Below are 18,972 nucleotides of genomic sequence, written 5' to 3'. Positions count from 1 at the left end.
TAATCTGAGCAACACACACAAAATGCTAAAGGAACTCAGCAGGCCAGGCAGCATCTATGGAAAAGAGTACAGTTGATGTTTCGGACCAAGACCCTTCAGCAGGACCCTACACTTGCCCATTTACCTCCTCCCTTTCCTCAATTCAGGGCTCCAAAGTGTCCTTCCATCTGAGGTAGCAACTCACTTGCGAATGTTTTGGGGTAATCTACTGTATCCAATGCTCCGAATACAGCCTCCTCTACATTGGTAAAAATCCAATGTAAATTGGGGGACCGCTTTGTCGAGCACCTCAGCTCCATTCACCAAGATCAGAATATCCTGGTGGCCAATCATTTTAATTCCTATCCCCATCCCCATTCTGATGTCAGTCCATGGCTTCCTCTTTCAGCACAATGAGGCCATTCTCAGTTTGGATGAGCAGCACCATCCGGGTAGCTTCCAAACTGATGGCATGAACATCGATTTCTCCTTCTGGTAAAAACTTCCCTTCCCCTCTCCTCTTCTATTCCCCACTCTGGCAACTTACCTCTTCTACTCACCAGTCTATCACCTCCCCCTGGTGCATCTCCCTCATCCCTTTCGCTCATTAGTGCACTCTCCATTCCTATCAGATCCTTTCTTCTATAGCCCTTTACCTTTCCCATCCATCTGGCTTCACCTATCACCTTATAGCTAATCCTCCTTCCATCCCCCCCACCTGTTTATTCTGTCATCTTCCCCTTCCTTTCCAGTCACGAAGAAGGGTCTCAGCTCGAAGCATCGACTGTTTATTCATTTCCATAGATGCTACCTGACCTGCTGAGTTCCTCCAGCATTTTCTGTGTTGCTCTTCTTTTAATATTTGATAGGTTTCAATGAGATTCCACCCCCCCACCCCCAAACACATTTCCTGCTTGCTTTCTCAGAGTGGCTGATATATGAAAAGCCAAAACACGTCTTTTAAATTAGAGTTGCTTTGATAATGCTTATATTTGTAATGCATAAATTAATGTAATAAGCTTTAGCTGTCCTCACATGATAAAGAGCTGAGCACTTGGTGGGGATGGAGCAGCCTCTGTATCCAGTACAAATCTTTGACTCTTACTAAAACTGGAGCAGCGCGGCGATATCAGCGGATTGTCTCCTTCAGTGACATGATGCAGCAATCTGCCAGCCCCCAGTGATCGATGGGCTTCCCTTCCACTCTCTGGCTCACTCTGCCAGCTCTCAAAGGCTGGGATCGGCTCTGCAATGTTACAAAGACTGGGTTTAGTGCTCACTCTCTTATCAAGTCATTGGATTAATCATCACCATGCAGAGGGGCAAAAGCAGCAATGTGTCAGCAGTGTCAGTAATCATATGACACATCATGATTCAGAAATGCAATGATCACCATGTAATCCTGAACAAAATGCAAATTCCCAAGGTTACCTGGCATGCAAGTTACAAAATATTTACTGCTGAACACAACTATTCTTAATTTTGATGAAAGTGACTTTTTAACTTTTGACACTTGTGCTTATAGTTACAAAATGCAGAGCAGAGCTGAAAAGTGGTAGATGGAGTTCAACCTGGAAAAGTGTGAAGTAATTCATTTTGGAAGGTCACATTTGAAGACAGATTACAGGGTTAATGGTAGGATTCTTAGCAGTGTGGAGGAACAGAGAGATCTTGAGGCTCATGTGCGTAGATCCCTCAAAATTGTGCAACAAGTTAATAGTTGTTAAGAAAGCATGTGTTGTGTTGGCCTTCATTAGTCAGGGAATTGGGTTGAAGAATCATGAGGTAATGTTGCAACACTTTAAAACCCTAGTTAGATTTGGAATAGCGTGTTCAGTTGTGGTCACCTTATTATAGGAAGGATGTGGAAACTTTAGGGAGAGTGCAGCAATTTACCAGATTGAGGGAGCTAGAGCTTTTCTTTTTGGAGCAAAGGAGGATAGGAGGTGACTTGACGGAGGTGTACAAGATGATAAGAAATATAGATCAAATGGATAGCCAGAGGCTTTTTCCAAGGGCAGAAATGGCTAATACAAAGGGCATAATTTTAAGGTGATTGGAGGGTATGTCAGAGGTAGTTTGTTTTTTTAAACACAGAGAGTGGTTGGTGTGTGGAACTCCCTGTTAGGTGTGGTGGTAGAGGCAGATACATTAGGGGCATTTAAGAAACTCTGTTAGGCATTATAGGCACATGGATGAAAGAGAAGTGGAGTGGCACATAGGAGAAAATGGCTAGATTGACCTTTAAGTAAGTTATAAGGTCGGTACAACATCGTGAGCCGAAGGGTTGTATTGTGTTGTAGTGTTCAACATTCTATACAGCTGTTACCATCTAATTAGTAAGCACCAGTCTTGGATCAAAGTATGGCTCTCTCATCTTGCCATCAAAGTGCTTTGGGTTCAAGCCTCAGTCCAGGGTATGAGTCACACTATTATTTGACACAAGTTTGCAAAGAGGGTGAAGAGAAAGATGCAAGGGCCTGTGTCATGGTTCATCCTGAGCAGCTGTGTAACATAGGACTTTTTGATCTGAAGACAGAGGCCTACACCAGCCCCCACCCTCGCACTTTCTACTGAACTCTGATGAGGTGTTGGTTCAAATCCTGACAAGACCAGGTTTGTCAAGTCAAGTCACTTTTTATTGCCATTTTGACCATAACTGCTGGTACAGTACACAGTAAACACGAGACAACATTTTTCAGGACCATGGTGCTACATGTGTCTCATTCCGAAGGGATCCAGGATAAAGAACACAACAATGATTGATCCTAGATGAAGAGCTTGAAGTCCATCAACTCTCCCTCACCCAAGCTGTCTACCAAACTCTTGGATCTCACCTATCTTAAAATACCGCATGGCAACCAGTCTTGGGATATGGGATGAAAAGTCACCAGTCAAGAAGGTAAGAGGTAATTCAGGTAAATCATTACCAGCATTTGATTCATTTTAATATAATAAAATATATTAAAATTTAATTAGATGAAGTTTAAAATTTCATTTTATACTTCTTGTCTGTTTTAAACCTATGGATTCTTGTTAGAATTCCATGCCTACCATTTATATATCTGTTCCCCAAAGAAAACAGCAATATTCCATAATGAAATTCTATTGTAAATGAGGCAAGTTAGTAATTGCTAAAAGATGATCCAGCAGTTCATAGGGCTGGAGACATTTAATGAGGGGGTGAACAAGATATAGTTTGGAATATCATCCAAAAGGACCCAAAGCCAGTCATTGTAAGGAAATTTACATCTCGGTTCCAGCTGTAGGGGGATGGGTAAGGTTCTCCTGGAACAGAGGTACCAAAACAAAAAGTCACTCAAGTGCAGATGAGTTCTGTTCATGGTATTAGGCACATTCTCTTCTGTAAAGATGGGGAGACTGGAATGGATCCAAATGCCTTTAAGGCACCAAGGATACAGAGATCAGAAATGCCTTTAAGCTCAGACAATACACTTGTGCTATTGGTGATATTTCCTGGTCTGTGCTAAATTTAGCACTTTGAAAAACAAGCAGCAGGCAGTCGGTTACAACAGCCCAAGCCAACTCAATGAACTAATAGACACCAGGGACAGGGTGAGAAACTCAATCTCGTACTGGATTCAGGTCCAAACTATTAGACACTCCCCTCAGAACTTCAGCCAGAGCGAGGGTACTCCCTAAAGCCACATTTCTGTAACTTATTTTCTTTACAAATGGTTTAAACTAATTCTATCATGAGTAGTATTTCCACCAATTTCTGGTTTATAGGGGACTTTGTACAGAATCTTCATCTTAACTATCTATCCCAACCCCTCTGATTTTGAATCAGAATCAGAATTATTATCACTGACATAGTCACAAAATTTGTTGTTTTGTGGCAGCAGTACAAGGCAATACATAAAATAGGCTATAAATTACAATAAGAAAAAACATAGCTAAATAAAATAGTGAGGCAGTAGCTACAGGTTCATGGTCCATTCAGAAATCTGATGGAGGAGGGGAAAAAGCTGTTCCTAAAACTCTGAGTGTGTCTGTTCAGGTGCTTGTGCCTCCTCCCTGATGAGAATGAGAAGAGGCCACGTCCTGAGTGAGGGGATACCTAATGGTCCTTGCTGTTTTTTTGAGGCATCGCCTTTTTAATGCTTTCTTGAAGCTGGGGAAGCTAGTGTCCATCGTAGAACAGGCTGTGTTTACAACCCTCTGAAGCTTTATCCAAGTGACCCCTCCATAGCAGACAGTGAAACAACCAGTTAGGATGCTCTCCACAGTATATCTGTAGAAATTTGCTAGAGCCTTTGGTGACATACCAAGACTCCTCGATCTAATGAAATAAAGCTGTTGGCGTGCCTTCTTTGTAATTGTGTCCGCATTTTGGGCCAGGACATACCTTTCATTTAATTTTTTTTTAAACTTTAAAGATACAGTGCAGAATAGGCCCTTTGTGCCACGCTGTCCAGCAACCCCCGACTTAACCCTAACCTAATCATGGGACAATTTAACAATGAGCAATTTGCCTACTAACTGATACATCTTTGGACTGTGAAGGGAAACTGGAGCACCCGGAGAAAACACACACATTCCACAGGGAAGACATACAAACTCCAGATTGAATTCCAAATTCCGAGCCCCCCAAGCTATAATAGTGTCACGCTAACCGCTTTGTTACCATGGTGCTCAAAGATGTTAATAAAGGATGTTAACACCTATGAACTTGAAACTGTTCACCTTTTTCACTGCTAACCCCTCAATGAGGACTGGTGTGTGCTTCCTTGGCTTTCCCTTCCTGATTGACAGAAGCATGTAATCCCTGTAGGACCCTTTGCTCTTTTAAATATCCAAAGGTTTTATGATAATGGAGTACATTTGGTGTACCCATGCTGTAACATAGCTTTTGCCTTCTGTACCAGATTAAATATCAATTCTCAGTGCACTACTGAAGTACTCTTGAAATGATAATTCCCATCACTCACACCAGAGTCCTAAAAAACCTAATAGCTTTAGTTGCATAAATATTACATGAAGTCAACAAACACTAAATGCACTCTCTCCAATTGCAAGTGGAAGTCTACAATAAGATAATTCTTCTTTGTAGCCACAGGCTCCAAATAGGAAATACTGTCTCTCAAATTAACTTCCCTTCAAGTCATAAGGTAGTTCCCTGTGTATTTAGGTCACAGTATTATTTTTGAGCATTCTTTGTCCAATGTTCAGTCAGTCAAATAGCATCTATTCTTTCCTGTGCTTTAACTAACCATTTTGAAAGGAATGGGAAATTCTGGCTTCTTTTATCAAGGAATTTTATTTTCCTTTGAGAAGCTGAATGCTTCAAAAGAGTTTTGAAATAGAATTCCTGTCCTGCACAATGGATTACCTCAAAGCAGTGGAGAGACACTACCAATGTTGTCCCCACAAAGGCAGCACACAGAGACCAACATCAAAGAGGCGAGGCCCAAACCACACTCATCTACCACCGACAGGCACGCTGACCCCAGATTCCATTGGGGGACATAACCCTGAGCTTCCTCATAACACGAGATAACCGGACAGCCGAAGGAAGCGGTTCAAAGCCACCCAGCAAATGCGGAATATCGGCACCAATCCATAAGGATCCCTGACTTAACCACAAGAAAATGCAAAGTTGAACCCCAAATCTCTATGCCACAAGCACACAGAGGCACAGTGTAAATTTCGGATGTGCACTACCTCCGTCTACCCAGCCACCCGCACATCCCCATCCCCACCCCACCCCGCCCCGAGCATGATCTGAGGGTAACCACGATGGAATTAAGTCAGCCTCCTCCCCATGGAAATACCTAAGACAGTGATGCAATTGACAAAAGCCATTACCATGTCTGAGCCGAGTTTACAAATCTATCCAATGGGATAAAAACAGCCAATTTCAGTCAAAACTACGTGGTCATTATAACTCAATTAAGAAAAGAGGTCAATTTTAATCAGAGGTGACAATTTGAAAAAAAATCGCCGTACGTAAGGGAAATATCAGTGAACAAACCGCCACCATTCATTGATTGCGAGTGTTGTGTTTGGAATAAATGAGGTATTTCCTCACACGCAGTTCTCACTAGCTGTGACAAGCTGTTAAAAGCTGTTAATCGAAGCGTAATTAAAGGGCAGATCTCAGAAAAGCGCCTTTTAATTGAAAGTGTGAAAGCGTACTTACCGTCACTATCTCGCTGCTGATGCATTAATTTGAAATCAATAATAGGGGCAATGGTGGTGGTGTGCTCTGACAAAACAAAACAAAATGTACAAAATAAAATAGAATGCAGCAACATTATTTATAATAAAGATGGAAATTTAACATTCACTTTTATTATGGAAAATTAATTGAACGTAAAATGAAATGACAGTGGTTGTTTTATAGTAGTCTCTTAACAGGCGCGTTGCACAGCGAGTACAGGCTTTTCTGATTCACAGTTTACGGTTCGATCTTTAACTCTCTAGGATATCAGATATCTTACCGCCGCTGCTTCCTTCATCGGCTGCCCCATTTCGACCAATCTGGGGGGCTTGCTCCTTGCTACACTGCGCCGCAGATCTTTCCTCCGGGCTTGTCAGAAAAGATGAACACAGGTCGACGTCAAGCGTTTGCAGCTTCATCAAGGAGTTCTGCAGACAAAAGCAGAACATGATGCCATGAAACGATAGCACGCTCGCTAGCTCAGCCACCAGCTGCCTCAATGTCCCTTCAGCGAACAATATCGGTGCCAAGACCCTTGAACACTTATGTGACGGCCAGCGGCGCTGATCTGAACTTAAAGCCATCTAACCAGGATGACTAATAGGCTACCGTTTTGTTCTGGGCTCCGCAGTTGAAGCACATCTCGGATTATAGTTTAATCGTGACCCCAGTCCAGTGGCAACATTCATTCCGTCAGCAGCCCATAATTTGTTCGTCAGCCAATCTGACAAACCAGCGCGATAAAACTCTCCTTAATGGCCAGCCTCCGTGCGATAGTTTCACCCAGGCTGCTGACATCATCTCTGGTGACAATTTGCCCCTCCCAGTGCAGTTCATTCATAAAAGCGTAGATTGGGCGCAGTTAAGTCTCTGCGAATAAATAATTTGTAGAGTACGTATGCATGAAACGTTATCTTCCTGGGCAGAATTACCAGGCATTGTTTGAACTCAGGTTTAGCCCGCGTCAATTGCAAATGCCAGTCAGCAGAACATTTCCCCATTGAATTATAGCACATCAGAGGAAGCTGGTACACTTGCAACCGCTTGCCTTTCATTGTGCAAAAGACTCGGGTTACTACAGTAAAAATGTTCTTTTTTGAAAAAAATAAAAAACATTGGTTTGTCGGAAAGAAGCGAGTAACCATTCGACAAAATATATTACTGTAGTGTAAAGTGTTCTGAGCGTCGTGCGTGCTCCCGCTATCTTCAGCCTCTGGGTGGGTGTGGAGAACCTGCCGAGCAGAACGCATGTCAATGTGTACTACAGCACGTCTTCAAACTGGTACCCGCACCAGACCGCATTCCAAACAATTCCAGCCGGCATTTGTACTCAGCTTAGAGCGTGCTTACACGTTTGTCATCTTTGTAATAAAAGAGCTAATTAAATTGGAAATGAACAAAGGATTGGAGATACAGATTTAATATTTTACTATATAAGGTTTTCTGCAGGTGCTGGAAATCCAGAGCAACACATACATAAAAAAAACGCTGGGAGGAACTCAGCAGGTCAGGCAGCAACTGAGAGTCCTGACGAAAGTCGACTATTTATTCTTCTACACAGACCTGCTGAGCTCCTCCAGCGTTCTGTGCCTTTGGCCAATGTTCAAAAATCAGCACAAGGCAATGATAGGTCGGGTACCTCACTGAAAAGTAACCAGCAAATATTGACCACAATCTTTAAAGTGATTTTTAAATTGTATTTAATTGTTGGGTCTGATGAATTTGCAGAGGTTGGGCATTGCATTAGAACTGATTGTGCATGCACTGTTGAATTGTATCGTCATCCACCCAGTGGGGTGAATTTTTAATGGAAATCTTACAGCTGAAGCTTGCTACTGCTTGTAAAACATGGCTCCATTTATTACAACCAGTAACAATCCATTGATGTTGACTTTGAGGGAGAATGGGACTGCAAATTGGTTGATATCCAAGTAGGAGGTACATCACTATTAATAACAGCCAATATCTGTATCAATCCATCAATTTCCATTATAAGGTTCAAGATCGTTTAATGTCATTTCCAATACACTAGCATAAAAGAAACCAAAATAATTGTTCCAAATTCAATGCCACACAGAAACACAGTAAGATAATAAACAAAATAAAAAACAATACATACATCAGATTGCTTACATACTAGAATGATTGTATGTACATAAAGTGATACTAGGTACAGGAGTGTCTGTACATAAGGTTTTATACAAGAAAAATTTCAAAATTTAATGAATAGTGAGTGAATCATGCTAAATAAGCCACCCTCACTGGTCACAAACAATAGTCTTGTGGGGAAACAACTTTAAAGTGGAGTAGCTCCATAATGTGAAACACTCAACATACATACACTCAGTGGCCATTTTACTAGGTACACCTGCTTGTTAATGCAAATATCTAATCAGCCAATCATATGGCAGCAACTCAGTGCATAAAAGCAACATAGTCAAGAGTTTCAGACCAAACATTAGACTGGGGAAAAAAGTAATCTAAGTGATCTTGACTGTGGAGTAATTGTTGGTGCCAGTCGTGATGGTATGAGCAGTTCAGAAACTACTGATCTCTGGATTTTAACGCATAAGTCCCTAGAGTTTACACAAAAAGTTTTTCTATGACCAAAAATGCCTAGTTAATGAGAAAAGTCAGAGGAGAATGGCCAGACTGGTTCAAGCTCTCAGGAAAGCAACAGTAACTCAAATAACAACATATTACAACACTGGTGTGCAGTCAAGCATCTCTGAATAAACAACACATAAAACTGTGAAGTAGATTGGCTACAGTGTCAGAAGACCACAAATGAAGACCTTTACAGGAGGTACCTAATAAATTAGTCACCCAGTGTAATAACAATGTCTAACAATGTTGGTTAAATGTACATATTTTGTTTAAAACATGTGTACCTTGAACACAAAATAAAAGCAATAAAAGGCAATTCCCCAAATACAGATTCAAATGAATCACAAATGATTTCAGTCAAACAGTCACATTGTAATTGGCATTTGCAATATCAAAACAGATTGGCAATTTTCCAAGAAATTAAGTGCATAAACTGAGCGCCAGACTCAATTCACTCACTGAAATTAAATTTTACCCCTGCACGCAATAAAGCTCCTGTGCACAGCCTAATTCAGTTAAAATTATTATGGCTATAAACAGAATTAGAGTCACATTGCTGCAAAATTTAAAAAATCGTGAATGAGGTGAACAAAACTTTTTTGAGATCACTGATTGCATTATCAGTGCAATGTTTTTGTATGAATTCAAAATTTACAGAGAACTGATCTCTGGCATTTGTTGACATGTATTTAATCTTGCCTACAGAAAGTAGAATTATGCCCCTCAGAACTGTGTAAACTGTAGTTTTAGGAAGTTTCAGATTTGTGGCCCTGGAGGCTGCCCGACTTGCTGAACATCTCTAGCATTTTCTGTTTTTAAGGTTGAAAGGTTAAAGAGTCATATAGCACAGAAAGAGGCCCTCCAGTCCATTATGACCAAGATACCTATCTGCTCCAATCCCTTTTTCCCCACGTTTTGCTTATTTCTCTATTCCTGTCCTACCCATGTGTCTGTCTAATTTGTTTTTCAAATTCTGTAATTGTTCTTCCCTTTATCACATCTTCTTGCAGTTTGTTTTCCATGCCTACCACAGTGTGGGGAAACTTGCCATTCACATTACCTTCAAATATTACCCATCTCACCTTAAATCACCTCCAGATTAGACTATTCTATATGCTAGACTATCGTGGTAGGCACATAAAATGCCCTGCCAGGGGTGGTGGAAGAAGCAGATAAATTAGGGGCACTTGGATAAGAGAAAAATGGTTTATGTAGGAGTGAAGAATTAGAATGATCGTAGAGAGAGTTAAAAGTCTGCACAACATCATGAGCCAAAGGACCTGTACTGTGCTGTGGTGTTCTATGTTCTGCTTCGAGAACAAGTCTGTGACTATCCATCCTATCTCTGCTTCTCAGTTTAATTAAGCACCAAGGTGCTTGCTATGCAAGGATATAAAAGACAATTAGAAGTATTTAGTCACAATCCAATTCATAACTTGAGGCTAGACAGACAGACATACTTTATTGATCCCGAGGGAAATTGGGTTTTGTTACAGCCGCACCAACCAAGAATAGTGAAGAAATATAGCAATATAAAACCATAAATAATTAAATAATAACAAGTTAACCATGACAAATGGAAATAAGTCCAGGACCAGCCTATTGGCTCAGGGTGTCTGACACTCCAAGGGAGGAGTTGTAAAGTTTGATGGCCACAGGTAGGAATGACTTCCTATGACACTCAGTGTTACACTGAGCGGTCAAAGGACCAATTTTTTGTCCCAATAGTCAAGAAAAAAACTCATTTGTTATCTTTGAGTTGGCAAGATAGAGGAATAATATCACTGTCCGCTCTGGAGCTAGTTTATGTTGATTCTAATGCCCCTGGGCCTGAGACATCGATTTTGAATTAGCTGTAAACATTTTTTTTTGTTTCCCCCATTTAGAATGAACAACACAAGAGACAGACCATTTAACCACTATTGATGTATATACATCAATGTTTATCCTCCACATCAGCTTTCTCTAATTTCTCTTCACATAATTCAAACAAAATCTTCTATTACTTTCTCCCTTGTGGGTTTTATATATTTATAGCTTCCTCTTTAATGCATTTATGACTTGTGGATGAGAGTTCTAGATTTCAGCCATTCTGTGTAAAGTGGTTTCTTATGGATTTCCTATTGAATTGCAATTTCCAACTGTATTTATCCTTGGTTTGGGATTAAGTTGTTTTCTTTGCATCTTTCCCAAGTGATTATCTTTCATGGTTTTCATATTTACTAGAAGAGAACTTAAAATAATAAACCTTTTGCATTTTTTTTAGTGTCACCCGAAGTGAGTAAGCAACTGAGAACTCAGGTCCCACCTGAGATCTGAGTATGTCACCCAGTCTGTGAAAGTTATCAGAGGTGTCGCTTTTTGGTTGCATTGCCAAGCTGGTTAAATGCCCTTTGGATGTGCTTTCAGGTGGGTTAAACTATAGAGGTTCTTCTAGTAACCTGGTCAATAACTATGCTATACAAAAGAAAAAATCATCTTTCTTTGGTTTAGAATATTTTGACAAAGAAAATACCTTAAGAACCTGAAGTAGCCAATTGGATGGCTATTAAATCAAGGCCCTCCAAACACAAATGAGCAGGTTTCAGTTGTGTTGACAAGATCTTGCCTCAACATTGCTGGGTAGGAGGCAATGGGCCAGCTAAAGAACTCTCCCCTGTTGAATGTTGACTTTTAGGTTATTCCTTCAGCTGATGAATCAATTCAAACATGTTAACAGCATTCTTTGCATTGCCTGAACCACACAACTGAAAATCACTCTCATTGATATAGCCTCTTGGTTAGAAATAAATTGCCATCGACTGCCACCTCAATAAAAGCTTCAAAATTAAAGCATTCACCAGATCTTAGCACCATGTGTTTCAGACTTTGCAAAACCCAATGAGTGTATGAGGTGACAATAATCATCCTGCATCATTTGAGAGACTGTCCTGAAATGACCAGCAGACTTGGTCATTTGGCAGCCCAAAAGCTCTGGAATTCTTACCTCATTGTCTGTTAAACAATAGCTTTTATGAAAACGAAACGAACAAGCTCAATGATCAGACATCGTTTTCCTGAATGGTGATGTAAGGGATATGAAGGATATATAGAGCTGAAACAGGCCATATGGTCCAAACAGATGGGAATTGGATTATTATTGTGACATGCACCAAGATACAGTGAAAAAATTGTCTTGCGTATAGTTCATACAACTCAAGTGTTGCACAGTGCAGCAAGGTAGGAAAAAAGTGAAAGAATAATATGCAGAATAAAGTGCAATAGTGCTCCCACTACCTGTTAAATGCTCCCAATAACGTGCATCTCAAATAGCCTCTGACAATACTGTAAGTGCAGCTCCTGGCATTCAAGTTTGGTTTAGGTACGAAGCCCAGTGCAATAGTTCCTGCTGACAGGAGAAGGGGCAAATGCTGATTTCTAGCACATTAAAACCAGTTACTTTGGGCAGATGGAGTTCATCAGCCATGGTTGGCAGCTCATCTAGGAGAAGGAAAACTCTGATCTCAAACCTCTGCTGCCTTGAAGCTATACCCACTCATGGGGAAGGCTTTGGGAGTAAGCCCCAAGGATAAATCCAGAGCTGGAGTCCTTAAGGGAGTCCTACATTGAATTCAATGCTGACTGGCAACTCCTACAATGCCACCAGTGCCTTAGTATATTGGTCTCTGCCAATCCTTTGGATTCATCATCTGCATGGGCAACAACTTGATCTCCATATTGTACTGCCCTGTGTATCAACAACATAGACAGCAAGAATATGGTATTGATGGTTGACTCTGACCAAAGGAGGGCATCAAGTTTCCATCATCTGCTGATTTGTGTCCACAATTCTCTGTGCCTCGCGGTCACAGGCAGAGCAGTTGCCATGCCAAGCGATTATGCATTCAGATGGGATGCTTTCTATTGTGTGTCAACAGGAAAAGGCAAAACTTTTGTAGCCTCCTGGGAAAGTGGAGATGTTGGTGAGCTTTCTTGGTGTACAAGTGGTTGGACCAGCACAGGCTATTGGTAATGCTCACTCCTACGAGCTAAAAGCTCTCAACTTCAACAGCATTGATGTAGACAGGAGCATTTTCCACATCCCTCTTCCTAATCACAATGACCATCTCTTTTGTTTTGTTGGCATTATTGGAAATGTTGTTGCCTTTACACCATGTTACAATGGTCTCTATCTCTTTCTTGTACTCCGGTTCATCATTACTTGAGATGCAGCCCACTACCACGGCATCACCTGCAAACCTGTAAATGCAAGGGATGACCCTCTCCACCTTTTATCCCCTGACTAGGATTGGATCATGATGAACCTCTGGTTTCCTCGTCCTGAAGTCAATAATCAGCTAGTTGGTCTTGCTGATATTGAGTGAGAGGTGGTTGTTGTGGCACCACTCAGCCATATTTTCAATTCCTCCTCCTCTAAGCCGACTCATCACCACCTTTGATTTGGCCGGTGACAGTGGTGTCATTAGCAAACTTAAATATGGCACTGGAGCTGTGCTTAGCCACATACTTGTAAGTATAAAGTGAGTAGAGCATGGGGCTTAGCTCACAGCCTTCTGTTGCACTTGGGCTGATGGAGATTGTGGAGAGGATATTGCCACCAGTCAGAACAGACTGAGGTCTGCAAGTGAAGAAATCGGGGATCCAATTGCACAAGAAGGTATTGAGGCCAAGGCCTTGAAGCTTATTGATTAGTTTTGAGGGGATGATGATATTGAACGCTGAGTTGTAGTTGATAAAGAGCTTTAACTACTTGAGAAATAATCTAAAGTAATTTTATGGTTACAGTGAAGTTACCAATAGATTTCTGAAGACAACAATTATAAGGCACCTGTCCTTCATCTTTTAAATTAGATTTTTAATACTCCTAAGCTAATCAGTTTCATTTAGTATTCCATGCAGCTCATCTGAGTGACACTTTACCTCATAACTACATAATCTTAAACATTAGAAGGTCTGCAGATACCAGAAATCCAAAGAAACGCATTCAAAATGCTGGCAGAGCTCAGCAAGTCAGGCAGACTCTATGGAAATGAATAAACAATCGACATTTCACACCAAGACCCTTTTTCAATACTAGAAACAAAGGGGTGGATAGGAATGATAAAGGGATGGAGGGCAAGGAATCTGGTAGGAGAGGAGAGTGGACCATAGGAAAAAGGAAAGGAAGAGGTATCCAGGAGGAGGTGGTAGGCAGGTGAGAAGAGAAAAGAGGCCAGAGTGGGGAATAGAAGAGGAGGAGAATTTTTTTTTACTGGAAGGAGAAATCAATCTTCATGCCATCAGGTTGGAGGATACCCAGATGGAATACAAGTTTTTTCTCCTTCACCCTGAGGGTGTCTCATCTTGGCACGACAGAAGGCCGTGCACTGACATGTCGGAATGGGAATGGGAATCAGAATTAAAATGTTGGGCCACTGGAAAGTTCTGCTTTTGACGGATGGAGTAGAGGTGCTCAACAAAGCCATCCCCCAATTTACATCCGGTTTCACCTACGTAGAGGAGGCCACATCAGGAGCACCAGACATAGTAGATGACCCCAGCAGATTTGTAGGTGAAGTGTTGCCTCACCTGGAAGGGTTGTTTGGAGCCCCGAAGGGAGGAGAGGGAGAAGGTTAAATGGCAAGTGTAGAACTGAGGCCACTTGTCAGAATAAGTGTCGGGAGGGACATCAGTGGGGCGGAGTAAATGGACAGGGGAATCACAGAGGGAACGATCCCTGTGGAAAGTGGGGGTGGGGTGGAAGGGAGGAGGTAAAGATATGCTTGGTAGTAGGGTCCCATTGGAGATGGCAGTATTTGCGGAGGATGTGGAGGTTCATGGGGTGGTAGGTAAAGACAAGGGGGACTCTGCCCATATTTTTGCTTCCTCAACAGTGACAGAGTGTAGGTGTTCCCGAAATAGAGGAAAAGCTGTTGGGGCAGCATCCTGTTGTGTCAAGATGAGTGGCCAGAGGAACGGAAACCCCGTTCTTTGAAGAAAGAGGACATCTCTGGTGTCTTGGAAAGGAAGGCTGCATCCTGGGTAGGGAAGGAACTGAGAAAAGGAATAGCATTCTTACATGAGGCAGGGTGGGAAGAGGAAAAGTCAAGACTGTGGGAATCTGTTGGTTGACAGAGATTGAGAAAAGGGAGTGAAGCGTCAGAAATAGACCAAGTGAATTTAAGGGCAGGGTGGAATTTAGAGGATAAATTAATGAAATTGACAAGCTCTGCATAGGGGCTTGAAGTTGCACCAATGCAGCTGTGAAGGTAGCGGAGGAAGAGCTGGGGAGCATTACCGAGGAAGACTTGGAACTTGAATTGTGGCTAACAAAGAGGCAGGCATAGCTGGGGCCTACGCATGACTACCCCTCAAGTCTGGAGAAAGAGAGAGGAGCCAAAGCAAAAAATGTTGAAGTGAATGCCAGTTCTGCCGGATGGAGGAGGGTGGTGGTGGTTTGAAGAGGAGAGAGGAATGCTGAAGTTGATACGGTTGATGTCTCGTTAGCAATTCGAGATAAAAAGATCCGGTCAATTCCAACTCTAAGGGTAACCCACTTTCCCATTTATTTCCTGTAACCTCTCTCATATATGACCTTACTTTCCTTCCGCTCACTCACACCAGGAGTATTCCACTATCCAATAACCTACCATTGAGGTGTGAGAGGAACCATGTTCTTACAGGGAGAATGTCCAAATCCCACACAGACTGTAGAGGGGATCAGGACTGAAGTCGAGTCACCAAAGTTGTGAGGTAACGTTGCTAACTACTGTGTCACTCACTCATTTCCATAACCCAGAGAAGCAAAATAAAATTAAGCATTCCTCACATTGCAAATGAAAAGACAAATAGTGGACAGTACAAAACATTCATTCATTTTGTTTTCTACATCCGTTACATGTACATGAAAGCAAATGAAGTAATTTTCTTTATCCTTTCATCAGAGAAGGTTGTCATTAATGTGGGCTTTTTGCCAGTACAGCATATTGCTCATCCCTCTGATGGGATCGAGGGAGCACTATGCAGAATGCACCAGTGATCTGAAAAACAGTCTGAACTTTACATTCTAAAATGGCTTCTTAACAATTTGGAAGTGGTAAAGTACTGAATGATTTTAATGCTGGTGACCCACCTCACTGGAGTCTTGCTTGGTCCTCAAAGATTTTTGTTCCTCTACTACTGGTGACATGTTGCTCTTTCTGAAATGGAGATGAGGTTAAATTAATAATAAAAATACTGAACTGATTCCACAACTTATAGATTCATTTTCAAGGAATATACAACTCATGGTCTCAGTATTATGCACAGTATTTATTTGCACATTTTTTTCTTATTTTGCACATTGGTTGTTTGTCAGTCTTTGCTTTTGCATAATGTTTTTCATAAATTCTGTTGTATTTCTTTATTCCTATTAATGTCTGCAAGAAAGTAAATCTCGGGGTAACCTATGGTGACATACACATACTTTGATAAGTTTGCTTTGAATAGATTTGCTTTGAACTAATAAAGGGATAGCATTACTAATATGTTGTAGAATGCTGTGTACAACTGATGAACTGACAGATATTAATAGAAAGATATAAAGCCATGCATTGGAAGCACATCTACTAGAGGAATGTATGTAGGTTGATTTCTTGAAACACAAATAGAGGACTAATTTTCCAAGGCCTCAAGAGAGATAAGTTCAGGTCCACTGTGAAGTTAAGAGACACAGAGAATAGCCCTGAACTGGAGCTGGTTGTACCTGGAGTGGATCTCCTTCAGTTTGGTTGATAAAGCAAAGCTCAGTTTCTGACTGAACTACATGTACAAGATCCTTGGCCTCTACATTCCAGTAGCCTCAGGATTTCTGCAAGCTTCCCTCCCAGCTCCACGGTTGCAGCTGCACTCGGATGAACCCCAATTCATGGCTATTCTTCCAATCTCTTCCAACCACTAGAACATCCTATTGTAGCACTTTCAAATCTCAGGGTGACATCCAAAAGCAACAGGTTGAAAACTATTGTTAAAAGTGCTCTTCTGTTCAGCCAAGGTGGCATGCAGAGGGTGAGAAACATTGTTCAGAATTGCCAGGATTTTCCATAGGGTCCTTTATCCTACCACAGCCTCCGGTGTGTCCAGTTTGACTCCCATAACAGAGCCAGCCTTTCTAATCAGTTTATTGAGCCTGTTGGCATCACCCGTGTTGATGCTATTGCCCAAGCACACCACCGCATAGAAGATTGTACTGGCAACAACAGACTGGTAGAACATGTGAAGGAGAGGCCTGCAGACTCCAAAGGACCTCAGTCTCCTCAGGAAGTAGAGGTGACTCTGAACCTTCTTGTACACAGCCTCTGTGTTGGTGCTCCACTCAAGTCTGTCATCCAGGTGAAACCTCAGGTACTTGTCGGTCCTCACCACATCCACGTCATCACGATCAGTAGTAACAGAGAGCAGTGCAGATCCATCATCATCTCTTTTATCTTACTGATATTCAGCTGTATATGATTCAGCTTGCACCATTTGACAAAGTCCTCCACCAGGACCCTGTATTCATCCTCTCGTCTTCCCTTTATACAGCCAACTATTACTGAGTCATCAGAGAATTTCTGCAGATGACATGACTCAGTATTGTATCTAAAGTCCGAGGTGTACAGGGTAAACAGGAAGGGAGCCAATACAATCCCCTGTGGGGCCTCAGGGCTGCTTATAGCCATGTCTGAAGCCACACGTACTGTGGTCTGCCAGTCTGGTAGTCCATTATCCAGGATACAATGGAAGTATGAACCTGTAGTGAACGGAGCTTTTCCTCCAGGAATGAGGGCTGTATGGTATTGAAATATCAAAAAACATGATCCTGACCATGCAGCCCGGCTTATCCAGATTGGAGTAGGCTCTGATCAGCAGGTAGATGAACTAGCTAGGACTTTATCCCCTGAAGCATAGGTGAATGAAGAGAGATCTTACAGAACTAGACAAAATTATGAGAGATACAGATAAGATAAATAAATGCAGGCTTCCCCACACCTCCTCCCCCCAAGGCTGGATGAGACTAGAACTAGAGATCATAGGTTAAAGGTAAAAGGTGAAATATTTAAGGGGAACCTGAAGGGAAACTTTGACACTCAGTGGGGTGTGTGAGTATGGAACAAGCTGCCAGCAGAAATATTGAATGTGGGTTTGATTGCAACTTTTCAGAGAAGTTTAGATAAGAACATAGATGAGAGGGATATGGAGGGTTATGGTCTCGTGCAGGTAGATGAAACTAGGCAGAAAAACTTGCAAGGACTTGATGGGCCAAAGGCCTATTTCTGTGCTGTCGTGTTCTATCACTATGACATGTTTGGAGTTGTTTTATACATAGAGCATTTTTCCCATCTCTCTATGGTGTCATACACTGTGTGGGGTGGCGTGGTTTCATATAGCAGTTGTGCAATCACTGATCAGGGTTTGATTCCTGCTGCTGCCTGTAATGAACTCACGTATTCTCTCTGTGACCACATGGGTTTTCTCCAAATGCTCTGGTTTCCTCCCACATTCCAAAGATGCATGTGTTAGGGTTACTAGGTCACGGGGGAATGCTACATTGGCACTGGAAGCGTGGCAATACTTGCAGTCTGCCCCCAGCACAATCCTCGCTGATTTGATTTGACACAAATGACGCATTTCACTGCATGGTTTGATGTACATGTGACAAATAAAGCTAATCTCTGCTGAGAAGGAAGTTCAAGTTCAAAGTAAATTTATTATCAAAGTACACATACGTCACAATATACAAACCTGAGGTTCATTTTCTTGCGGGAATTCATAGTAAATACAATGAAATGGCAAAAACAAAGAAGCAAAATGATGATATCTAGATTACATAGATCCCCTGAAATTGATAACACTGAGGAATTTAAAGTTGCTGACCCTCTCCACCTCTGATCCCCTGATGAGGACTGTCTCCTGAAGTCAATAATCAGCTCCTTGGTCTTGCTGACATTGTTGTTCTTGTGGCACCACTCAGCCAGATTTTCAATCTCCCTCCTATATGCTGATTTGTCTCCATCTTTGACATGGCCAATGACAGTGATGCTGTCAGCAAACTAAAATGTGGGAGGGAGGCAGAAGGAAGGAACTTATAGGCCAGTTAGCCTGACTTCAGTGGTTGGGAAAATGCTGCAGTCCATTATTATGGATGAGGTTTCAGGGTACTTGGACTAAATAGGCCAAAATCAGCACAGTTTCCTTAGGGGGAA

The 18,972-nt window shown here is 41.8% G+C and overlaps 1 protein-coding gene across 12 annotated transcripts in view; it reads right to left on the bottom strand.

The window, feature by feature from the left end:
- Window positions 1-18,972, bottom strand: part of fam13c (family with sequence similarity 13 member C) — a 93,506-nt gene that overhangs the window by 27,888 nt on the left and 46,646 nt on the right. For 11 of the 12 annotated variants that reach the window (XM_073027259.1, XM_073027260.1, XM_073027267.1 and 8 more), the window contains 4 exons: window positions 15,882-15,948; window positions 6,444-6,591; window positions 6,143-6,208; window positions 1,015-1,225 (listed from right to left, as the gene is read on the bottom strand). In XM_073027259.1, coding sequence (XP_072883360.1) covers window positions 1,015-1,225; window positions 6,143-6,208; window positions 6,444-6,591; window positions 15,882-15,948 — 492 coding nt within the window. Of the gene's footprint in view, window positions 1-1,014; window positions 1,226-6,142; window positions 6,209-6,443; window positions 7,035-15,881; window positions 15,949-18,972 lie in introns of those variants that run through there. The other variant, XM_073027261.1, reaches the window with a different exon arrangement.

Source organism: Hemitrygon akajei, chromosome 23 (genome assembly GCF_048418815.1).
Source record: "Hemitrygon akajei chromosome 23, sHemAka1.3, whole genome shotgun sequence".
In the NCBI taxonomy this organism is placed as follows: domain Eukaryota; kingdom Metazoa; phylum Chordata; class Chondrichthyes; order Myliobatiformes; family Dasyatidae; genus Hemitrygon; species Hemitrygon akajei.
Note: the sequence above shows the minus strand (reverse complement) of the source record. Positions and strands in the feature narration are given on the sequence as shown.